The sequence below is a fragment of the Mesitornis unicolor genome, unplaced genomic scaffold (assembly GCF_000695765.1).
Source record: "Mesitornis unicolor isolate BGI_N332 unplaced genomic scaffold, ASM69576v1 scaffold2241, whole genome shotgun sequence".
Classification (NCBI taxonomy): domain Eukaryota; kingdom Metazoa; phylum Chordata; class Aves; order Mesitornithiformes; family Mesitornithidae; genus Mesitornis; species Mesitornis unicolor.
In genome coordinates this window covers 109,996-134,452 of record NW_010164274.1, presented here as the reverse complement: position 1 = coordinate 134,452, position 24,457 = coordinate 109,996, and the positions used below count along the sequence as shown (strand labels likewise).

The following is a 24,457-nucleotide window of genomic DNA, read 5'->3' as shown; positions in this document are numbered from 1 at the left end:
TTCATTTTGTCTATCAGGTAACAAAACTGGAGAGGAGTGGGGGTGCCCACAAAGATGCTGCAGAAAGTTTGAAGTAAGCTTGTAGTAAAGAATCTTATATCAGAGAACAGATTAAGACTGAAAAAAGATGCAAGCTTACACACAGCAGGGACAACACATTATACATTTCTTTCCTTAGCATAGCCACACAATAAGGTTCAGATGGTGGCAGCAAATACTAACAAGTGAACGGAACAGTCTACATTATATACTTCTATCCAAAAGGTATACATGCATCTGTAGCATCTAGCTAAAATAGAGATTTTCTATATTTTTCATTTAAAATAAGGTGGAAGTGCTTTAGCTAATAGCCCTTTGAAAAATAACCAAAGAAGATAACTAAAAAGCCAGTTTTTATGCTAAACACAGCTGTGAAACATTTACTAAAGAGATACTAAATATTTCTCAACTATGTATTGTTGTGCTTTCTAATAAATTTCTGTAACATTTCTTCTTCAAAAGTGACAGATTTAAATAAAAAATCAATATTGCGCTTCAATGGTTTGTTAGGGTGAATCTGTTTTAGCAATGTTAATGGCAAATGCAAAGCATTTCTTACATGTCTTGTGACTCTAGAAAGCATCTTTTTCCCTTTTGTGTGTGTAAGGATAAGCTTTTATTTTCATCTGTGGAGTCTAACTAATTTGAATCCTCCTGTTCGTTGTTGCTTACCTGAAATCATTGTTTTCAGTTGTTGGTTTTAAATTCTGGCCTGGTATTTGCACACTGTCTCCTCTATATGTTGCATTACAAAAAATGAACTGGTTTTTGATTATACCATTCCAGGCTTCCAGGACCCTCAAGGGTGCCAGCTGCAGGCAGCAGTACCAAAGTCCAGGGAGCTTCTAATTTAAATCGGAGGAGCCAGAGCTTTAACAGCATTGACAAAAACAAGCCTCCACAATATGCAAACGGAAATGAAAAAGGTAAGTTATTAGAAGTGACTAAGCTTACTCTACATAACAAACAAAATGAAAAGAAAAAAATCACAAAAAACCCCATCCACAAGGGTCAAAGAAGTGAATGTAATATTTAGACTTGGTAAGGAAAACCTGTGGAGGTAGGACTCTGAATTAGGACTTATAGTTGAGCTGGGATTAAAGTTCAGAACTGAAAACTTTCAAGATGTTCTGATTATATTTTGTCCTCTTTGATTGAAATATCACTGAATGATATTTCTGAAGTAAAAATGAATCCATATTGCATGCTTATAATCTTTGTCCATATTCAAGTCTCTTCGTACCCAAGGGAAGACTGTTGTAATTTTCAGGAGACTTTGCATCTGAGTCTCTAATGGAGAAGAATCAGAATATTGTATTTGCATCAGAATATTACATGCATGTATAGCTTCAGAACCTTACCAGGTGTACATAGAAGTTTGAATCCAAATGTAATGAAATTTTGCAGGGATTTGAAAACAAAAAACATTCTTCATGTTTTATTGCCACTTTTAAAAATGAACCTCCATTATGGAAGTAAACTGAGTTCCCTGAGTCCTTCTGTTTCTCCCACCCTGATGCCATTTTCCTGGAAAATGTGCCTCTTCAGGCTTTATCTCAGAGAAAATAATGCAAAAATTCAGCTTTCTGAGTTGTGTAACTAATCCAACTCCTTCCGCCCGCTTCTTTCTCCCTCTGTGTAATGAACAGCATTTTATTCATATCTCTGAGTTAGAATACAGTTGAAAATGATACAATATACATAGTACCCGTTTGCATCCTTGGGGTCTGTGGGAGGAACAAGTATGCAGTGAATGTTCTTCATCCAAGCAACAGGCAGCTATCCAGATTTTTTTTACAAAATTCTGATGAACACACTTTGCCCCTAGCTGTATCTGAAGATATAAAACCATCCTTTCAATAGTTATTTCTTTATTTTTACTATCAGGGTTGAATGTTTTAGATAGTTCTCTAGTAGGATTTATTTTATCAAGGGCTTATGGCAAGACATCCAGGCTAAAACTAGAAAGAGATCAGAGTGAAAGCTGAGCAGACGCTGTATAGTTCACAAATACGATAGTGAAGTTATGAAGTAGGAGATGAGGCTGCTTGCGTGAAGGTACGTACAGCAGTTTAGGATTTAGAATTGCCTCATAATGTTGACATACGTTTGCTACTGAAATATATGATAGAGTGAAATGATTCAAAGAGAGACATGCTTGTAGATATTTATATTCTTAGCTCTTTACTTGGAAACTGTCTTTTGACTGCTAAGGTTTGCACTGCATATTTATGTGGCTTTTTGCATGATGGATTCCTTTACTTTCCCATTTCTTCAGAGCAGAGAATGAGAACCTTGATGAGATTTTTAGTAAAGTCATCACTTGCAAGAGGATAAGGGGTGGCTTTGTTTGTGTATAATCATTCAGTTCATTTTACAGGATATAGAAAATGTAATGTTGCATAACTACAGAGTACTATGTTAGAGGTGTTTTTGTCTGCTCTTTTTTCTTTCTTTCAAAACAGCAGAATGTATGGAAGAACATTTATTTTACATGAGAATATAAACCAAATACAAGTTTGGTTTAGAGTATAAAGCAGAAGTTAGAGAAAATTACTCCTATGAGTGCAAGGATAGTGAAGTCATATTTTTTATAATACCATAAAAGAACACATGGGAACCTGTATTTGAATCCACCATGTTACAGCTTTGCCTGAAGAGAAAACAGACTGAATCATGCTATATTTTAAATGTAATTATATTAGTGGCTAATTTTTTAATATTACAATGAAATTTCCCAGTAGTCTTTTGATTACTTTTTATAAAGTATTTGAGGATGTTCTGTGACCTGAGGTTTTCTGAATAATTTGTTTAGAAACAAACTTCAGCCTTCACATTAGTAATAGTAACATACAACTCTTTTTTTAAAGAAAAGCGTCGCCATATGTTGATGAACTGATTTTTTCTTACAGTGTGGCACAAAATAGACCTTATATTTCAAATTTTTCTTCCAATGCGAGTGCTTGGAGCAAGGTAACTTCAACAACTTCCATTGAATGGGTATACGGTCTATATACTCTAATTTCTGAGACATACATAATATAGGAAATAGCTTGTGATTCTGCATTAGTGTTGCATAAACTGCACCAGAAGAAGAGATTACTTATGCTAGGTAAATAGGCATTAGGGCTTGAGACCTCCAGACGTCTTCAAGGGCAGACCAATTTTGGTACATTTTTCTCTGCTGCACACTTTTCTCAGTGCTATAAGGAGACCTGAGAAAAGATGTACAGCATAAGGGTTTTTATTTTAATCCAGTTATACTTAATACTTGAAATTCATCCCTGCCTGACATGGTTTCCAACCCAGTCACCATGGGGAATGGATATGTAGTCGCAGAGTTAAAGGAGACCTGAAGGTGATCCAAAATAAGATATATGGGCTTTTTGTTTAATATTTCATTATTTAGTATTTCATTCATTTTACCTCTTTTGAATGTTGCTTAGGGATTAGTTCACACAGTAAGGAACTTGGCTCCCTGAACGAATGCACGTGTGCTCTTTACTGAGTGCAGCCCAGTTTTTACCAACAGACCCAACTCATTGCTGTAATACAGATAATTGTATGTAGCTGTGGTTCAGTCAGAAACACAGAATACACAAAAACAATGAACATGCCATTAGCTGAAAATGCTCTGTGCAGATTTAGTGATCTCACCTTTTTGTTTGTTTTTTTCTGCACTTTGCAGCTTATGGATGGATTTCTAAGAGCACATCTGTTTTCCAGGTCATGTCACATATATCTGCTTCTGATTTAAAAAAATAAAGATGTAAATAAAAATATGAAAATGAAACTATTTGAATAAAGTAATTTTTCACATTGCTAATAAGGTGGATACACAGGGCATTTCGAGTCCAGCAATGAAACAATATTCTAATTCAACGGAAATGTTCATAGTTGAACAAGCTGAACTCTTCTAATCTCACCAGATAGACTTCCCATTCCTCCAAACATCCTTACAGCAAACCCTTGCAGCTCTTGCATTTTCTACTAACCTTTTTTATTGTGAGTGAATAAAACTGAGTACAGTAATGTGGGCACCTGCCTGTAACAGAGGATCTAGATTATCAGTCCCTAACTATGCTGCGGTGAGGGAACTGTTGTCACAGAGGTCTTGTCTTCTCCAACAGCACAGGACACAGCAAGAGTCACAGATGCGAAGCCAGAGGAGGCTGATGATATACTGGATTCAAGTTTAACCCCTCAAGTGTCCTTTATTTGTGCAACAGCTTATGACAGGTGGACTTGAAAATGTCCATTTGATTGTCATGGTCTTGCTGGGGTCTGGTAGAAATTTGTCTTTTTGCACTGAACCCCAGAGGTGTTGCTGTTCTTTCCCAGCACAGATTGGGCTGAGCCCTGAAGCACAGAGCTCTCAAGCAGAATGTACAGCTGTTTTCAGCACAAGCTGATTATGCATTTAAGCAGGAAGGGTGTTAGGCCCTAAACAGATGCCTGTCTTCATGTAAAATTTAGTTTCTAGAAATATGAAATCCTTGTTATAGGTTAGATTCACTCTGTATGAAAATCACCACAAGATGGGGACAGATTTCATATAATGAGCAGCTAAAGGTAAGCCCCAATCGAATGTGCAGAAAGCAATGAATGATGTGAAGCTTCAAGTAATGCGTTTGGTCTGAGGGGAAAGAAATCTTTTTATTCCACATCTTTAAACATACAGATAGACTCTCAATATTTCTTGAGAGCATGCAGTCCACATTCCTTGCGGAAATGTTAAGGATACACTTTAAATTGAAGATTAAAGGCAAGTTAAAGTTCTCTGTAACTTTTTGGATGCTCTTCATGGTTCGTGACAGGGAAATCAAGTAAGTAGCAATGGTTCCAGGAACCTGTGTTTCTTTGCTATATTATTTAGCAGAACAAGCTGTTGATGAAACAGTAAGTACTGTTCTTTTTACAATTTTTCCCTTCACTAATATTATATAGCAAAAAATATGGCAAAACATGCATCCTTCTTTTTAATCAGATGCTTTTTTTTGAAGTAAAACTAATAGCCTGAAGCCATACAAATGTAACAGAATTAATCCAACAGAGCGTAGCGGCATCCCGCTGTTCACAGATTGTGACATGCCTTCTGCATTAGCTTTGCATATTCTTATGGCAAATTGGTCTTCTGCAAAACTATTGGGATAGCTGAACACCCTAACCCTCCTGTGTAATTAAGGCAAGCTTAAAGCAAGGCAAGATATGTGCTAGAGGGTCCTTGTGCACACCCAGTCCTAGGCTATCAGCCACGGGACTGATCCCTGGTATAAATTAAGGAAGCCTGAGATCTGCAGTAATTTCCAACAGCTGTTGTTGGCCCCATGCTCACCAGAAAACAGCAGGGACTCAGCTGCAATTCCTGCCTTGGTCACAAGGCTTCCCACCAAAGCTGCTCCATGTGCATGGTGCTACCTGGAGCTGGGGAATAAGCCATAACCTCACCTGTCCCAAATAATGTTCTGATGCAACCCTTACCAGTTAACATCTCCTTGCCTTGTAACTGGCCACAGCAGAGCTGCTTGAAACCTTCTGTGAAGGTGGGCTGAAATAATTTAATGCTCTAGGGTTTGCATATTAGGCTGAGAAGCACACGAAAAACTCTGGGGAGATGGAATTATGCAGCATCTACTGAAGGTAGAGGCAATTAGCCTTCTGGGGTGCAGTTGTTAATAGTCTTAAGCAAGTAAAAGCTGTTACATTTCCATTGTGTTACTTTTGTTCAGATTTTTATTATTATTTTTAAACTAGAGCTTCTTACATTCTATGTAGAGAAGTAGATTATGCTGTGTTTGCATTCTCTTTGTTAAAGAAAAATAAACAGATCCACTTCCAGGTTGCTTAAAATCCTCCCTTTCCTATGTGTACTAGTGGCCTTCAGACTTCCAGGTGGGTAGTCTAATCTGTACTAGGGCCTTAGGGCTGAGACTGCAAAAATGAAAATGATGCACAACTTCAAACTCTGTGCTGAAAGGACAAACATCTTCAGTGTCTTCATCTACTATATTATTCAGACGTATGGGCCCCAAGGCGTGACTTTGGCTTCGTGTATGTATGTAACATTAAACACTCTTCTTTTGCCGTTCCATGAGCTCTATTTGCATTGTATGTTTCATAGGCTTTCTTGCAGTAATGAATTTAATATACTATAAGCAGGCTTATGCCTAATTCACTGGCAGTCCTGAAACCAAATGAGAAGACAGTGTAGGTACACTGAGAGATAAATAGCTATGTACCACATATTTGATTGCCAGTGCCACTTCATTCCTCTGGTGCTGTAGAGTAAATGCATTTAGATTCTCAGATATGTTTTGGAAATCTGAGCATCATATAGAAGAGCTTAACCCTTTTGTGCTTTGGTCTGTTTTGCTTAATAAGGCTAGATGACATTTTTTATAATCGTGGTGGTCAATTAGCATAGTTTGATTATTGCAGAAGGAGTTTTGTTGTCATTTGTTTTGAAGAGTCACTGAAGTTCCTGGATGATGGCAATACAGTTAAGGTACCAGAGTCATGTAAACGAGCCTTCTGTATCTACCATAACAGATAACAGTGTTTTGGACCCCAAAACAACTGTTGTTGCTGTACCCATGTAGATGATAGCTTTCAAGTACTGACACTGGTGAAATTGTCGATATGTATTTTTCTCCCTATGAAAATGCACTGGGTTAAGTTCCTGAAGTCAGCTGCTAAAGGCTGTTAGCTGTACTTAAAAACAAAAAGAGTATAATCACCTGCCATTTGTTGCATTTATGAATATTGATCTTATCCATTTAATTTTAGTATCACTCAGTCCTCCTCCTCCTCCTGCCCAAAGCCTTAGCTTTCTAGCACATATTTTGCTTTCACTAAACATCAAAACCATCTTTCTATTTTGTTTTTATTCCAATATTGTAGCATTCTTTTTTCTTCCACGTTGTGGTGTTTTCTTATTAACAAGCGATTGGAAGAATTTCTTTATGACTTATTAAAGATAAAAGCTTTAAATTGGAATATTTAATTTGCATAATGAAATGGAAAGTGTTCCCAGGGCTCTCTTGAGCTCACAGAAGCATTGCACAGAGAAAAGGCATTTTCAATTAGCATCCTCCATGTTCCATGCACAGGTAAACTATGTTTATTATAAATCTCATATAACTGTGTTATAAATGGCAGACGAGTATGGTGTAACCTTCAAGCAGGAGATGGCAGAATAACAGTATCATTATGGTTCTTTCTGTTTTTAAGCAGATTCACCAAAAGGCCCACACCCATCTGCAGGCATGAATGGAAATGTGCAGCATCCCACCAGCACCGGGCAGCAGCAGGTCTCTGCCATACCCTCTCCAAGTGCCAGCAAGCCTTGGCGCAGCAAATCCATGAATGTCAAACACAGTGCAACCTCTACCATGCTGTCCGTGAAGCAGCCTAGTCCCGCAACCTCCCCTACTCCATCTTCAGACAGGCTCAAGCCACCCCCTTCTGAAGGTGTGAAGCCCCCATCATCTGGACAAAAATCTATGCTGGAAAAATTTAAGCTGGTTAATGCTAGGACTGCTCTGAGACCTCCTTTGTCGCTAAGCTCAGGACCCAGTGACAGTGGGAGAGAGGATGATACTTTTTCAGAGTGTGGTGAAATGGATGTCTTAAGCGGTGGGGTGAACAGTGGCGGCTCCACAAGTAGCAGTCCTAAAATTTCACCCAAGTTGACACCTCCAAAAGCTGGAAGCAAAAATCTCAGCAATAAAAAGTCTTTGCTACAGCCAAAGGACAAAGAGGAAAAGAACAGGGACAAAAACAAAGTTTGCACTGAGAAAACAGTCAAGGAAGAGAAGGACCAGGTCAGTGAAACTTCTACAAAGAAGAGCTCAAAAATTGCAAGCTTAATCCCGAAGGGAAGCAAGACAACAGCAGCCAAGAAGGAAAGTTTAATACCATCTTCTAGTGGAATCCCGAAACCTGGATCGAAGGTGCCAACAGCAAAGCAGAGCGCTTCATCCACATGCACGGGAAGTAAGGAGGCTGAAAAACTGAGGACTACAAAAGGAAACCAGTCCCAATCAACACCAAAATCTCAACTGAGTGAGAAGGCTTCTCCTTCCTCTGGTCTTGCTTCTTCTGAAGGGAAAGAACCAAGCGCAGCTCTCACCCCAGGGTCCTCCATGGCTCTGTCAGCCTCGATGGCCGCAAGCAGCAGCCAAGGCACGGGAAACGGTGTCGTCCAGCTTCCTCAGCAACAGCAATACAGCCACCCCAACACCGCCACAGTAGCTCCTTTCATTTACAGGTAAGGTCATGGAGGGAAATTGGGTTTGTGTCATAATTTAGGAAAAAGAGCTAAACCAGATAGAGTAATGGTGGGTCACACTGTTATGTTTCTCATCTCCCAGCTTCTGTCACAGCACCATGCACCTATTTTCCTAGGTTTTTTTTAATTAATGTTACCGTATGAATAATTTCTTCCAAGAACTCTGAGTCTCTACCTTGCATAAAAGCAACTCACTGCAAATATTTGCCATTTAAAATGCAGGATGTTTTGATTAGAAATACGAATCCCATGATACATTCCCTGTGCTGCTTTTGAAAGGTCACAGCTGAGTCAGGTTTCCAGTGCTAATATTCTTGTTTGCAGTTTAAGAACCTCAACATTTATTTGCTGATATTCAATAATATTTGCTTAAAATACACTGTTCTCTTAAAAAATAATAAAATAAACTGCTGATGTTTTCAGAGTACGTAACAGTACTAGTACGTTATTAAAGGAAAAACCATACACAAACTTTTGCAAGTATTCAAAAATATTTCAACATCTTGGGAAGAGAGAAAAGGTTGCTGGTTGCAGATCCTTTTCCTATTTAGTTTTATAAACAAACTAGATATAGACTAACTCCATGGAGGCAGTTAATTTTTACAGGTGATACAAACTCTTCTGATGGCCAAGGCTCTGGAATAGAGGAAAGAACAGTTAAACGTATGAATTTGTCTGAATTTATTTTGCTGCTTGATAGAGCAACTGAGGAGAAGCTGGGAGACTTCACTGTTGTACAGCTCAGAAGACTGAGTGTAGAAAGAGTGGTGGGCTGGTTTGAGTACTGATTTCAGATGTCAGTTGTTGCAGGGCTTTAGCTATAGTTGTGAGTAAATTTAACATCTGAAAAAATGGCAAATACATTATTAAGCAAAATACAGTGACAGTTTTTGTTAGTGACTAGTACTGTAGATAATCTTGGCTAAAGATTAAAGAAGTGCTGAAGTAGGCTCTGAGGGAGTATATATATCATTACACACAACTAAACATAGCTTCAAAACCAATCTGGATGAGTGATAAACTGTTTAAGTTAATTCTGAACAACAGCAGTTCAGAAAATCGTATGGGAGTGGAAAAAGGCGTAATATGGGTTATGTTTATTCTAATATGCAGTGAGTAACCTCTTGAGTTTCAACTAAATGTGTCACTGAACATGCTTAATATGCGCGTTTCTTTGTACCTGGTATAGCTGTAGTGATACAGACAGTTTGCAGTGTGGTACATAGGATGGCCTACATATGTGTGCGTATATAAGAAGAGGGAAAAAGAAGCTATGATTTGCCTTCAGATGCATGTGCTATTTAATGGCAATTTTACCACATATTAATGCCATTTCATTGCATGATGGAGATATCATGTCGTTCTTTTAAGTTTCATCATGAAGCAAAATGTATTTTGAATTTTAAAGGGCGATGGAAGCATGCATCTTCCAGTAAAATTTGGTATTAATAATTGCCTGTTTGCTTCAAACAAACAGCAAAGGAGACTGTATTTGAAGTTAAATCTCGCATGAAAATGAAATTCTCAGAGCCAAGGTCTGATCTCGGAATGCCATAAACCCAGAGTAATAGACCGACTTTGATGAGGTTACTTCAATGTGTATCTGTGTAACTGAGAGCAGAATCTGACCCAGAAATACACAGTAACTACATTCCTCACAATTCTCAAGGGCTTTGTAATAGTACACAATGATTTCATAGAAGAATATAAATATAACCAAGGATAAAATATCCACATTTCCAAAGTCAGCATATTTATTTTTGTGGACACATGACAAATAGAAGTGCATATGAAGCTGGGGTGCTGTATTTACACTTTCTTGCTTTGAAACATAACTGTTTTCTGAGCAGTCACTACTATTTATACACAAAATTTTCAGGTGTGCTTGTTAGCTGCTAGAACAGCTGTGTAGATCAATGAGTTAATAAACAGTAATTACCATAAGTTTTTTACAGCTAGAAGGAATATCTAGGCTCTGTAACTTTGTACTGCAGTCCTTGTAAAAGTTGCAACATAATTTAATAACAATACAGTGCATTTTATCCAAAGTCTTGCAGAATACTGCACTGTACTTCAATATACTACTGTGCTGAGTTGAGGCTGTTAACATAAGGCTAAGTAAGCCAGTGCTGCTTCTGGTTTGTTGCTGATACTTGCAGATATTGTGTATTTTGCAGTGTTTGATTATTACCCAAGAGGATATTACTGTAGATTTGTGAGTAAAAGAAAGTATTTCAAAGAGTTTCTTTGAGGCTGACATGTATTTTGCTTAAGCAGAGAATGCAGAACTGTAACAGTTATCAACACTCATGTTTTCAAGAAGCTGTGTATTTTTTACTAATGGACAGTAGATAGAATAATACTGCCTCACTAGGAGGTTCTGAAATAATATACTGCACTATTCTGCTTTGCACTCGTAGTCCTTCGTCCGATCAGATATCACATTGTATTTTTATGCCTTTTAAACACCATGGCATGGAAATTCACATGGGATTATTACTTCTCTTCAAAGATTAGTAGCAACAACCAGAGTTGCATTTGAGATAATGTAAATGGGTATAATTTAAATTCCTCCACTCTCCTCAGCAAGTGAATATTTATTTTTAAATGGAGCTGTTAATATGTTATTTTCAGCCCCTTATGTATCCCCTCTGAAGTTGACTGCAGGGTACAACTCATATAAGAAAGGCTGAAGTAGAGGTAATTTAGTTGCCAGAAAACTTGATAAGAGAGATATAGCGGGGAAAAACAGCTAAAAGGAAGGTGTAAGAGACTTTATAATTTGTTATAGTATACCAGCCACTACTTTAAATTGCACATTCTTCTACACAGACAGGACTGGAGGAAGATGGAAATTGTGCCATCTGCCAGCATCCCTTGAACTCGTGTTGAAATTGGCCATAGAATTTAGTTATCTTCCTAGCAGTGCTTAGATTTTGGATGGTGAGCAATAACACAGAAGTTTAGTGCTTACTAGGTTACAGTGAAAACAGGGGAAAAAAGAGACACTGCTGAATTAAAAAAAGACTGAATGTTTCTCCTAAAATCTTAGCAAGACAATAACAGCTTAATTGCTCAGTATTTGGAGTTCTTTACTTGCTCAAAACTGTAATATATCCTGTAATTCCAAACATTTTCCTGCACAGAGAACAGCCTGTTGTATGCAATCATTGCATTACATTTTTGCAAGCCAAATTGTGTAGGTTCGCACCATTTCCACAAAATGGGAAACATAACTAATAGTCCCAGGAGAAAGACAAAAGTCACCTCACCCTGTGGGGCAAATCCTTAGTCGATGTAAATCATCATAACCCTACAGGCAGTATGTGATATGTTGGCAATTTACACTTGCTGTGGATTTGCTCAAACTGAAGGAATATTTCAGTAGGAGAACATTGAGTTATAAGTGGGTGCCTGTACTGCAGTTTAGTTTTATTTTATTGACTCCTCCAGTAACTGCTGTAGGAGCTTGGTGAGTCTTTTTTCCATGGCTGGAATACAGAATCTGAAGTGCCCAAATCCCAGAGACTGTGGTGCTCAGGAATTGCTAACTGCCTGAAATGCTGAATGCATAGAAACTGCTGCAGAGAATTAGCTGACTGCTCCTCATCCTGAGCTGCACTTCTGTGTTGTGGATCGCTTAAATTTCAATTCTTCAGCTAAATTTGTAGTTTAGTGATAGTGACATCTGGAAGAAATTTCAGCACTGTCTGAATTGAGACTTTGCAGAGATACTCTTTCAGTGTCAATGCTAGACTACAGAAACCAGTTTGGCACTCCTTTTGTTCCTGAAGAATAGGGAACTGGGAACTTCAGATACCTAATAGACTGGTAGAGAGAAAATGGGGCCAGACTCCTCTCTGAAATTCAGGGTGGTAGGGTGAGAGGTAACAGATGCAAGTTACAGCAGGGGAGATGCTGATTAAAAGTTGGAACCAATATTTTTACCGGGAGAGTGATTAAACCCTGGAGCAGGCTCCCAGGGAGGCAGCAGAAGCACTGTCCTCGGATGCGTTCCAGACTTGACCAAATAAGACTGAGCAACTTAATGTAACCAGACCTGCTTCGAGCAGGGCATTGGACCAGATCACATCTAAAACATCTTTCTGATGTAAATTACTTTATGATTCTATGAAGACTAAAGTGTTCACTAGATAGAAGTAGAGAAAAGAAATATGTATATAATAGAAAAGCATGTTAGCAGGTACTAAAATCTTCTTCCTATCTCCCTTTCTGTATGGTGATTGAAACAATTCTTTTACTAGACCATAGCTTCAAGGATGCATGGGAAGTGCAGAGTGGTGACAGATGGGAAGGAGGATATAATCTGGTTGCACCTCTGGAGGCACAGTGAAATTCAATTCCAGCTGCCTGTTCAGGATGTTTTTATACTGGCTTAGGGAAAAAACATTAAACTGCTCTTCGAGGATCCTGCAAACACAGCATCTGCAGGGTTTGTTGAAGCCATATTTATGTCCAGTTTTAATGACTACTTCTGGTCACTGATGGTGGAGTTAAAACTAAGTTTTCAGTAAAAGACATTCTGCCAGCTAATTGTGTTTGTTAATAATCAATTGTGCTGCTCAATATATTGCAACTCCTTTAATAATGTGATGCTTCAAAGTTATACCACAGTGCTTTATTGATTTCCATTATTTACATTACTGTTCTGAAAATAAAACAACAGTCATCATCAAAATTTTAGAATGATAGGTGGTGCTAAACATTGCCTCACACCAGTTTTACTTGTAACAAAAACAAAGTGTTTAGAAAAAATCCTCCCATTTTCTCATGCTTGATTTCCATTTGTACAAGAAAAGTTTCCAGCGTAGAGGTGTTGGCTTAAGAGATGGAAAGGAAGGTAGTAAGTGAAGAAGTCTTTATAAACTCGATTAATGCTGAGTTAAAACAGCAGCTTGATAATTCAGTTGCTTACTGTTTATGATCTGAAGTTATTTTAAATTGCCATACAGTCAAGTGTGGCCTTGTTACTTTGACTCAACAATGAGTAAAATGTAGGGTAAAGGACAAAGAAGGTTATTCTGTGCAGTTTTCTGCCACTGACAACCATATTAACCCTTTCATAAACCAACTAAGCTTTATTTACAACTAGTTAATCTCCAGTGGGATTCTCCAATGGGATACTCTAATGGGAAGGTTCCTCCTTCTTATTGAAACTCATTTCATTGTTAGAAATCATTTACAACCCCCATGACGAGACTGTATCCATTTATTACTTTGTTAATATTGTCCCTTAACAACTGAGTTGTTTTCCATCTTTTTGATCGCTCTTTTTAAATATGTGAGGGAATACTCCCATCCGCTTCCTTCTCTTTTGCAAGGCTAAAGCAAATGGTCTCTTTTCTTTCCTTTCAGAAGGGTTTTTTTCTTCTCCATGAGCATCCTAGTAGCTTTTCCCTGCAGCTGTTCCCAGTTTAGCTCATGTGTCTTGGACATGGGTGATCAAACTGCTCGTATTCCAGATGTGGTCCTGCCAGTCTCTGACACTGACAGTGATACACATTCCAGACAGCTGCACCGCAGAGAGATGTTGGAAGAAAAGCCCCAGCATATTCATCTGACGTCTTTTGCAATGTCAAGTTAAAAAACAAACAGATTTTTGATGTTATCTGTATTTATCAAAGTTTGACTATTTTGTCACTGACGGGAAATGACTGACTGCATTAAAGACAGCTTATTAAGTAGTATTCCAAATTGTACTTTTAATTACTCCTATACAGGCTTATTTTAAGTGAATGAGCTTGTGCAGGTGTGATTTAGAACAGGATTTGACCCATTAAGCAAGTTTTGCGCACTTACAAATAGGTATAGGGGGATAAATGTATTCTGAGATTGCCATGATTAAAATAGAAAACAGATTTTCCTGTTTTCCTGATGCTTGCCTAAATTAACCTTCGCTGCAGATGTACAGCACTGGGAGAAATGTCAATGGGGCTGCTTTGACTAAACTGAAATTCTTTACATTTTCCTTGATGTCAAGAGAGATGCAAGAGTTTAATTTTATTTTTTTTTTAAGGCTGTGAATAGGTAGAAGATAGAGGGCCATTCATTAAGGCCAATGTGTGAGGTTAATGAGAAGATATTTTAATTTGCTGTTTGCTTGCCTGGAGCTTAATCTGTGCTGCAATCCTACAGAGATCACTTGAGTCATTCATAGGATTACTATGGCCCAGAGAATAAAAAAAGCCAGAATTATAGGGGAAGACAAATCTCACAGTTTCGTCTCTTTTTTTTTTTCACTAGAATGGCTTAGCTAAGCAAAGAGACTTCTACATGCTTTTTCCGATGTATCACACCCTGTGACAGGCCTAGAGCATAGCAAATTGAAGTTTTAGGCACTCCGTCTGTCCCTGGACCTCATTACTGCCCAAGAGCTGGGGCTTCTGCATGGTTTTGCTTGGAAATCTTTTACCCCTAGACCATTCTCAGCCCATCTGGGTTAGCTCAACTCCAGAAAATAAATCAGGGCCTTAGCCATCGGGCACCAAAAGGCAGGGCCTCTGTGGAAGTGCTGGCAGCTGGCAACCCAGTGGAGACCTGGTGGGACAAGAGCTATGGGTGAGAGCCCTATCACCAGGTTCCTCAGTGTACCTCCTTCACAGCTGCCCAGGGGCTGGGCAGGTCCCTTTTGGCCCATCACTTCCACAATAAATAATCAGTTTTCTTAAGTAAGCAGAATTTTAACTGCTGCAAAATTCATAGTCCTCTGTGGGATTTCTGTTGTTGCCTCAGATAATTAAAATCATTGATGTTTTTACCAAATTAAACATAAAAATGCTGAATTAAGTCAATAAAGCAGTTTTTTTGTTATTTGTTCTGATAGCAAATCACATTTATTTTACATTACGTTTAACCTTTCAAGTTTCAAGTAAGATGAAAGGAACGTTTCATGCTTTTTAGAGCTGCCTATAAATTTCAGGCTGCCTATAAATTTAAGAAAACCACATCATATTTACCTTTGGTTTGTGTTTCCATGGTTTACTTTCTACAAATTAAATCAAACATTTTTAAATTATTAGCATTACATGATCTTCATTATTCAGTATTTTTACTTTAAGGCTTAGTTGCCAATGCCATTTTATGTCCCAAAGACTAGATTTTGTGCTGCAGTTAATCTCACTGATCAGATTCTAAAATTTGGAATGGAAATCTTTGCAAGTGTTTTTCAATTTCTCTGCCTTGTTATAGCTGCATCAGGTTTTTTAAAATTAAAAAAGCCAACAAAACACTGAAAACAAAAACCTGTTTTAACTGATATTTGTTATATCCCTGAAAGTTTTGATATTACCTGGGCAAGTGAAGTTGTGAACAAGTGAAAACTTGTATTAATTTTTATTTTAAACAAACATATTCATTCATCATGCTGAAGTATACTTAGTTTATGTAGATCACTCATTACTTGTTTGTACTCTTGGAAGGAGACCCAGTCCTTTTAACATAAGTATCTGTGTTTCCATACAGTAAATAATGAGTTATGTTTTGGTCTGTATTGACTGTGTGGGTGATAGTCACTGCCAGAGGGCGTTCCAGGTCATTGGAGTTCTGTTTTCCCTATCTCCATTCACTAGATGAAGAATCAGTGCAAACGCTGGGTATTTGTGACTGGTGAGGGTCCAGACCACTTAATCCTTTTCTGACCATAGATGTTCAGATAAACAGGAATGGACCCTTTCTGTCCTCTCTTAGAAGATTACTTACGTGTGAGGCTCTTGGTCGCTCAGGGAAGGGTTTGAATCACCTGTCTGGTTTGATGCAGTGATTGATGGTTGAACAGCTGTACAATCAGGAATGCAATGCCATAGGGTAAGAAGGAGAACAGGCAAAAAAATATCTCTTTTTGCTTTCAAAAAGAAATGGACTGCTGTAAACTCCATGTACATTTTGGGGAGAATACGAGGAATACTTGAACAGCACCCACCTAGCTGGGTGCTCTTCCATCAATAACAAAAAGCAATCTACTCTTTTCTAGTGTTCCCCTTAACAAACTCCAGGTTTACTCTGGCTCCAGCCCTGACAGCTCCATGATTTGGGTTGAACAAAAACAGTGCAAACCACTTCAATTACCATTACTATTATTGTAAGTGCCTTTTCTGAGATGTGCTTTAGGGCACATAGTTTGCCCTGGGCTGATCCAGCACTAAGTCTCAGCACTAAACCCAGACAAGAGTACTTATAAGCATCCGTGGCCTCTCAAAGTGGCTTTCAGTGAAAGCAGACATACCCTTCATTCATTTTGATGATTTGAAGCAATATGGGAAAGCAGTTGGGACTCTGGAATTTCGATGTGTGTTCACTGGGGAGGAATAGAGTGGGCTTTCTGTTACTTAGGTCACTGTCCTCAAGCATCATATAGAAAATTACTTTAAAGGTCGGTAGGACATAGTTAACCTTGCAGCATGTGCTGCATTTATGTTTCCAGTAGTGTGTGACAGAGAGAAGTGGTAGACAAGAACCAAAAATAGGTTTTTATAGAGCAGTTGTCCGTTTCCAGCATCCCAAAAGTACAGCAATGGATAAGAAAGGCAGTGCATCAGATCAGATATAACTTACATTTCTATTTCTATGCAAGTGGAGTCAGAGTTAAATTATGCTAATCAACAGATTCCACCATTACAGTACTTGCGTTGTTGTATGTGCATATATCCGCTCCTTCAGTAACTGCCATGAATTACTGAACAAATCCATTCAGTAAGTAACTTTGAAGAAAATGTTAACTGGAAAGTTATTTCATAAAATAAGTTGCCATAAAATTATTTTGAGGGATATGTCACTGTTTTTCTTAGTTAGAATTCTAAAATACACATTCATCTCACAGTTAAATGTTTGTATTTACAGTTTAGTTAGTCATTGGAAATACTTGATAGTGAATTTTGAGAATTGAGCTATAAATATAGTATTTTTAAATTAGGATATAAATCTTTCACTAGTCTTTTAAGAAACTAAAAGACTGAATAAGCTACTCATGTCAGAAAAGTAGAAAGAAATGAAGCTCTTAGTGAAGACTTTTTTCCATTTTATTTCAAAATTTGGGTAGTATATCTTTAGAAGTATACCTTTACTGTATACAAATGTGGTACAGGTTATTATTTGATGGCATCGTGGTTCAACAGTTCCTGTGTAAACTAGATGCTACAGCTATTCTTTAAGAAGATACGATAATTCTGTGATCTGTTCTGTATTATAATCCCAGTGCTTGTGTATTTCTTGCTGCTTACCGTTATGCAATAGCAAATAATGGTATTCAACAAAGGATACCGATTATAATTTATCAATGTTATCCACAGAAATATACCATCACAGAAAATGTGGCTATCTGTTAGCAAGTTAATGGAAAAACTTTTATTATCCCATTTCCCCAGAGTTATATAAGAGGCATTATCAAAAGAAGCAGCACATAGATTTAAATATCTGGGCCAGATTTCCATTCCAGCCTTGCATAAGCTTCTTCCCACATGGCCTTTCTCGCTTAATATTTCAGCAATTACAACTTTTCATCTTCCTTATATATGTGCAGGGATGTGACTTAACCGATTTAAATGGATTCTGTCTATGTCTGGTTGACACCTCTTGCAGAGAAATAGCGAGGAAACAAAATGGCTCCAAATTTCGCAGCATTAACTCTGAGTAATTCTTGAAGAGAGAGAAAGAAAGATTTCCTAGTTGCTTGCAGATTTCTGTAGCTGGAGTCAAACTAGCACAGGAAGAATGTGACATTCATGGTAGTTTCACCATATAGTGATGTGATTCTAGATAGAGCTGCAAGTAAAATTTGTTTCCATTAATACATAAGTAACATATAATAATTATTAATCTTCTTGCCTGATTTCAGAACTCTCTCAGAAAATGACAGTACCTCTTTACCACCTGCTGACTCCTGCACCAGTCCTACTAAAATGGATTTGTCATTCAGTAAGACTGCCAAACAGTGCCTAGAGGAGATATCTGGTGAGTAACAGTAAATCAGAAGAAGCCTGTGAACTTCTTTATTTACATCTGTTTCTTACCAGGAGCTTGCAATGGGTTGAAATAATACTTCTGACCTCTATTCATGAGTGGTATTAAATATGCAGAAAATTTGGGTCATGCATGGTTAGTGCTTCAAATGCACAGTTCTCTTATCTGAACTGGGTCCTCCTGTTCAAACATCCTCTTCATCATTTTGCAGAAACTGGGCTTTCACAAGCGATGGTTTCGAGTCTTTAATGTTAGAGTCATACTGAGTTGTCCAAGAGGAGCAGCGGAAAATCAACTGCAGAATGTTTGACAGAAATCATAACATCAGAATTGAGACATAAATTACACAAGATGTATTTTGCTTTTATAAATGAATCTATATTCAGAAAATGGGAAAACAAACAAGTTCTTACTATTCTACCTGATTTTTAAGCTGCTGCTAGAGCTAAGCTACTAATGATTGTACTCTGGAATTCTTTGTAACCTTCTTGGGTTACAAATGTAAGGGGAATTTTTTAAATGATATTGGAATAACTCCTTTGAAGTCAACAGAGCCATGCTGATTTCCGTCAGCCCAGGATCTGGCCGTAACTTTGCCTACAGATGCAAAAAGCAAAGTGTGTCAGAGCTGATACTCTCATCAGGACTGAATTGCACTGCAGGGTTGTGTGGGAGTACTTTCAAAGGGACTCTTCACCAGAGCTGTTTTGTTGAGTTTTGGGGGTTTATTTTTTGTTGTTGTTGAGGTTTTTTTGTTATTATTACCATCTTTATTCTTATCACTTTTTTACGAGAATAAAAAGTGAAATACTGTCCCACTGGATTCACCTGTAGTTTTGCCCTTTTACTCCAAACCTTTAACATTCAAATGAATCTATAACGAGTCATGTGGTTCTTATCACACAGGATATAACTCACTTTAAAGCACTCATTTGACACATCAGCTTAAAATTATCTCTCCACCAAAAGGGAAATCAGATGCCCAAGCTTTGTGGGACTGCCTTGGCATTTAGCTGACTCATACTGAAATTGAGGTTTTGTCCTGGTTTGTCTCAGTCCCTTGGGAAGTTTCTGGAGCTCAGCCAGCTTTTGTGATAAATATGTCAAGCTGAAACCCGGTGAAGTGTTCTATGGAGGTGACACATGCCTGTTAGAATTAAAGTAAAAAAACAATTTTTGTTAGTCCAGAAATCAGACTCATTGGTCTTGTATGTATAAAGAGTATAATTGAAACACACAATTCAGAAGATGCTTCAAGGAATTGTCCACAGAGATGCTAAAAATATGTATCAGTTTACCACCTGCTGTAACTATCAAAAGGAGTATCACATCTCCTGGCCTTTCACTGTTCTGAACAGAAATGGAAGAGCATCAAAAAGAAGAAAATGGCATAAAGGGCACTAGGCATCAGAGATGCTTCTAATCTGATTATTCAGACTCTGGCATTAGCAGCTGACTGACAAAACAGGCAGCAAAGCAGAATCAGTGGGAAAATGTGGTCAATGGTTTGTTGTATACAGAGGAAAATAGATATGTGTCACCCATGATTGGCTGATAGCAGCAAAAAAGAATGAATGGATCAAATACTACGTTTGCTGAATAGGTAATTGTCTACATTGCTGAACTATCACCAGGTCATTGGTGATTCTGTCATTGGTGAGCCTGCATGGCAATAAACTCTCATGGCAGCTGTTCAGGGGAGTGTTTCATGGTGGATAAGCCATGAAAAAGGGTGAAATATTTCTGCTATTTAGGAGCATCTTTAATCTGGTATGAGCAAGGGGTTATACCAGTAGTAGCAAGGAGATAAGCAAGGGTAATTTCCTTGGTCTGGTGACTTATATTCAGAGTTAAGAGATGAATCCCAAGTTTCTTTCATTTTGATATTACCTTTTCCTGAAATCTTCCACTTCTGCTATGGATGGGCATCATCTTCAAGCACTCAAGCTTCTTTTACAACTTGGTAGCCAAACACACTAGCACAATGTATTGGTAGGCAATAAAGATCAATAGGCATCATGCCAAGGGGCTGAGTATTGTTAGAAAACACTAAACAGCTTGTAGGAGAGGGTTCATAAATTGCTATCCCACCTGTATTATGTTTCTGCTTCATTAGCTTTTATTATTTTTACTGTGCCAAATATTTGCACCTAAAGCTAACATGCTGAGGGCTAAGATATCTTAATCCATATCACTGTATAAACTGTTTCTCTACTTTCAGAATATTTACACACCTGTGTTTGTTATTGTCTCTTGACTGAAGATTACTGCTCCCATAAGTAGCCAAGTAGATAATATCAGAGCTCCTAAATCCACTTCAGGGCAAAATCAGTCAGTCTTAAGTTAATGCTGTAAGGATGGCTGGTTCAAGACTTTTCCATGATATAGACAAAGCTTGGATGGGGAGAAAATAATTTTAAAAAGATTTAGAAGTGGTTGTTCAGGCACCATTCACCTGTCATGATTCAAGATACCAAAACCAAGCTGATTTCCTTGCTCTAGTTGTAGATGATCATGGCTCTGTTTTCTGTGCCCAGCAAGGCAGTTCACATGCCTTCGCCCCTGTCTCAACACCAGTGGTGAGGAAGTAGAGAGGGAAAGTGAGAAGCTGTAGGGGTAGTTTCCAGCTCTCCTCTGCTGTGTCTTTCTCCCTGTTTCTAATGGAGCTGGTTACCTTTAAAACCTCTCCTGTCTTCCACTCTATAAGCAATCTCTTGGTATTACTTGTATAGCCATGAGAGGAAAATGGTGCTGGAAGGTGAGGGACATGGTGATGCTGGTGTAAGCATAGACTCAGAAGTGCTTCCCTGATAAACAGAACAACCTCTTTATTTTTGGTTTGTCCTTGTAAATCTGCTGCCCTAGGTGATTTCCCACATGGCTCATGCCTAAAGCTGCTTCTGCCTCTTGGTAGAGCTACTGTAAATCTGATTTTCTTTGCTGTTCCTCTCTCTCTCCTTGGAATTCGTTCCAGATGTGATCTGCAATGCTTCAAACTTTCATCCTACTTCTCTTTTTTTTTTTTTCATCTGAATATTCTACAGCTCAGCCAGAGCAGTCCCAGATGTTTCTACTGTGCACGTGCAGATCAGTGGTGCAGCTCCTGTGCAGGAGGTGTAAGGCTTCCTGCACACCTTGGATCCCCTCTGCGTGCACAGGGCCAGCAATACCTGTATACACACCAATTGAGTCCTACTTGTAGGCACGGGTCACCATGCAGTAGTTTCAGTGCGCTCTGCATACAGTAGACTCACTGCACATGTGGCACACAGATGTGTAGACTTCTGTCCAGGAAATCACAGACAGAAATGTGAGAGTCCTAAATAAGGACCAGTTCTGTAGTCACGTATGAACGCTCTTTCTTGTGGGTACTTTATGTAAGTTACCTCAAGAAGACTACTCAGTACCTGTGTTTCTGCAAAACCTGAGTAAAACTTTACAGAAAGGATTTTTAAACAAGAATGAAAAGAAAGGCTGATAAAGTAACCCACTTTGGAACTTGTTTTCCATTGTATGGCAATGAGCAAGTTGTTCAGGCTTTCCTACTCAGTATTCCTTCTTGTAGTACCTGTGACATTTATCAGTCTCTGCTGCAAGTTTATTGGAGAAGGATGTCAGTAAGTTAATTATTCAATAATCCCTTGTAAACTGTACATGTCAGTAACTAAAAGGTATTATTTTATTAAATCAGTGATAGTGTTTGGCTTTAACAAGTGTTTACATATTCAAAGAGCTTAATGTGAAGTGTTTGATTAAATAATTATTCATGAATTTACAAATATTGACTAATTATAAAAAAATCTGATGGATAAACCAGAAATGAAAGAGTAATTTTAAGAGTTACAGATGAATATAGATGGCAGGATTAGCATAAAAAACATTAGATTTTCAAGCTTTTATGTTTACTGTGTTTCTTTTCTGGTGTCTGAAAGAAATAGTTAATTAATAGTTGTAGAAATAGGTTACAATATTTTTTTAAGTAAGCTTGGCTGAAGAGATTCATAATCTTATGCACTTGCAGATCTGTTACATAATTCATTTGTAAGGCTCCAAACTATGCATGGAGACTTCAAAGAAAGCCTTATCTGACAGCAAAATTTGTCCCTAGATTATTAGTTCTGAAAATAATTTTTATAATTCCTTTTATGACAGACAGTAAAAATAAGGTAATATGTTACACTGACTATGATGGGTTGGGAGAATTCCCTGTGCTGTTCTTGATTTAAAATTATTCCTGTGTGGTGGGTGGGGAATACATTGAAGTGCTAGGTAGTTGGGGAATTAATGCTCTGTCATGACATTTGCTTAGTTTAGAAAGCTGTGTTTGCTTGTTGCTATATTTAATAAATTTTAAATCAGAGGGATAAGCTTTATAAAAGTATTTATCAGTAAATAAACCTGAGAATTTTCCACCTTGCAATTTTACATTTTGTTGAATGACACCCTGCAGGAAGGTGTGGTAAAGCAGAAGGATAAATTCAGTCTTCTTTGTGCTTAGTGCTTGGTCCAAGATGTACATATGTTTCTGCTGTATCAAGATGATCATGATGCCTTGTCTACTGAGTGAGGCACTGGGATTAGTGGGAGAAAAAGTCATAATCACATACAGAATCACACACAGAATCACTCAGTTGGAAAAGACCTCTGAGATCATCATGTCCAACCGTTCCTGTCTACCCACTAAACCATATCCTTAAGTACCTCGTCCACCCGCTTTTTAAATACATCCAGGGATGGTGACTCCACCACCTCCCTGGGCAGCCTGTTCCAGCTTCTGACGACCCTCTCAGTAAAGGACTTCCTCCTTATCTGTAACCTGAACCTCCCTTGGCACAGCTTGGTGCCGTTTCCCTTTGTTCTATCCTCCATCACCTGGGAGAAGAGACCAGCACCCACCTCTCTACAACCTCCCTTTAGGTAGTTGTAGGTGGTGATGTAGTCTCCTCTCAGCCTTCTCTTCTCCAGGCTAAACAACCCCAGTTCCCTTAGCCGCTCCTCGTAAGGCTTGTTCTCCAGACCCCTCACCATCCTTGTGGCTCTTCTCTGAACACGCTCCAGAATCTCAACATCCTTCTTATAGTGAGGGGCCCAGAACTGAACACAGTACTCGAGGTGCGGCCTCACCAGTGCCAAATACAGGGGCATAATCACCTCCCTGGACCTGCTGGTCACACTGTTTTTAATACAGGCCAAGATGCCATTGGCTTTTCTGGCCATGTGGGCACAGTGTAATCAGGTAATTAAGGGCAGTAGTACTGTGTTTGTACACATGGAGGCTGAATGAAGGTTGTGCGAGTAGTCCCAGTGCCTCCATATCTCAGCATTTGACTCCTTGTGTTTTTAATGTATGTAGAAAAGGAAATGAGACAGGTGGATGCTGGAGTTGCCAGCTACCCTCGTGAGGCTCCCACACAGTTCAGGTGTCATTCCTGTGCCTGGATGATGGTCTGGGTCCTGCTGGAGCTGGGCTGCAGTGAATAGCTCAGGCAGGAGAAGAAATGGGTCAGCAAAGACACTGAGACCCACTGGGTTGCCCAGGTCCCAGCTGTATCCCTACCAGAGACCCTTCCAGGTTGGAGTGGTGAGGTACCTACTGCGAACACCAGGTTCGGCAGGGCTCATTGGTTGAAGACTTTGCGTCTCCTGCTATAAGTTTTTTTTGCTCCTTGCTGGAAAGAGGACTAAATACACCTGGCCTGTTCTGGCAGTCTTGCATCTGGTCTGTTCATGCTCAGAGCTAAGTGGCCGCACCATGCATTCCTTCTCTAGCAGAGCAACGATGAGCACGAGGGAGTGCACCCCATCCACAGGGCTTTCTGAGGGCAGATACAGTACTGCAGGCATGACCTGGCACACAGGCCATGAGCTTGGCATGTCCATACCTGTTTACAGCTGACCATGGAGGCAAACCACTCCCTGTATCTGTTTGGGCTTGAAAGGTCAGGTCAGGAAGTCACTGTGCATTTATTTGGAGTATGAGGGAGAGATTCAGTCTTGCTGTATATGGTAGGAAAAGATCCTGTTCCCTTGATCTCTCTGCACCACACTGCTGCCTGTGGCCAAATCATTGTCCTTCCTCTTCATTCAAAACACAGCAACTGAGAATACTGTGCCAATTTGAATATAAGTTGCAGTTTTAAAACCATAGGGTGG

The 24,457-nt window shown here is 38.8% G+C and overlaps 1 protein-coding gene across 1 annotated transcript in view; it reads left to right on the top strand.

The window, feature by feature from the left end:
- NAV3 (neuron navigator 3) overlaps positions 1 to 24,457 on the top strand; it is a gene marked incomplete at both ends in the record, with an annotated part of 180,489 nt that overhangs the window by 46,881 nt on the left and 109,151 nt on the right. Inside the window, 3 exons of the mRNA XM_010194243.1 lie at positions 826 to 965; positions 7,273 to 8,308; positions 18,180 to 18,295. Coding sequence (XP_010192545.1) covers positions 826 to 965; positions 7,273 to 8,308; positions 18,180 to 18,295 — 1,292 coding nt within the window. The remainder of the gene's footprint in view (positions 1 to 825; positions 966 to 7,272; positions 8,309 to 18,179; positions 18,296 to 24,457) is intronic.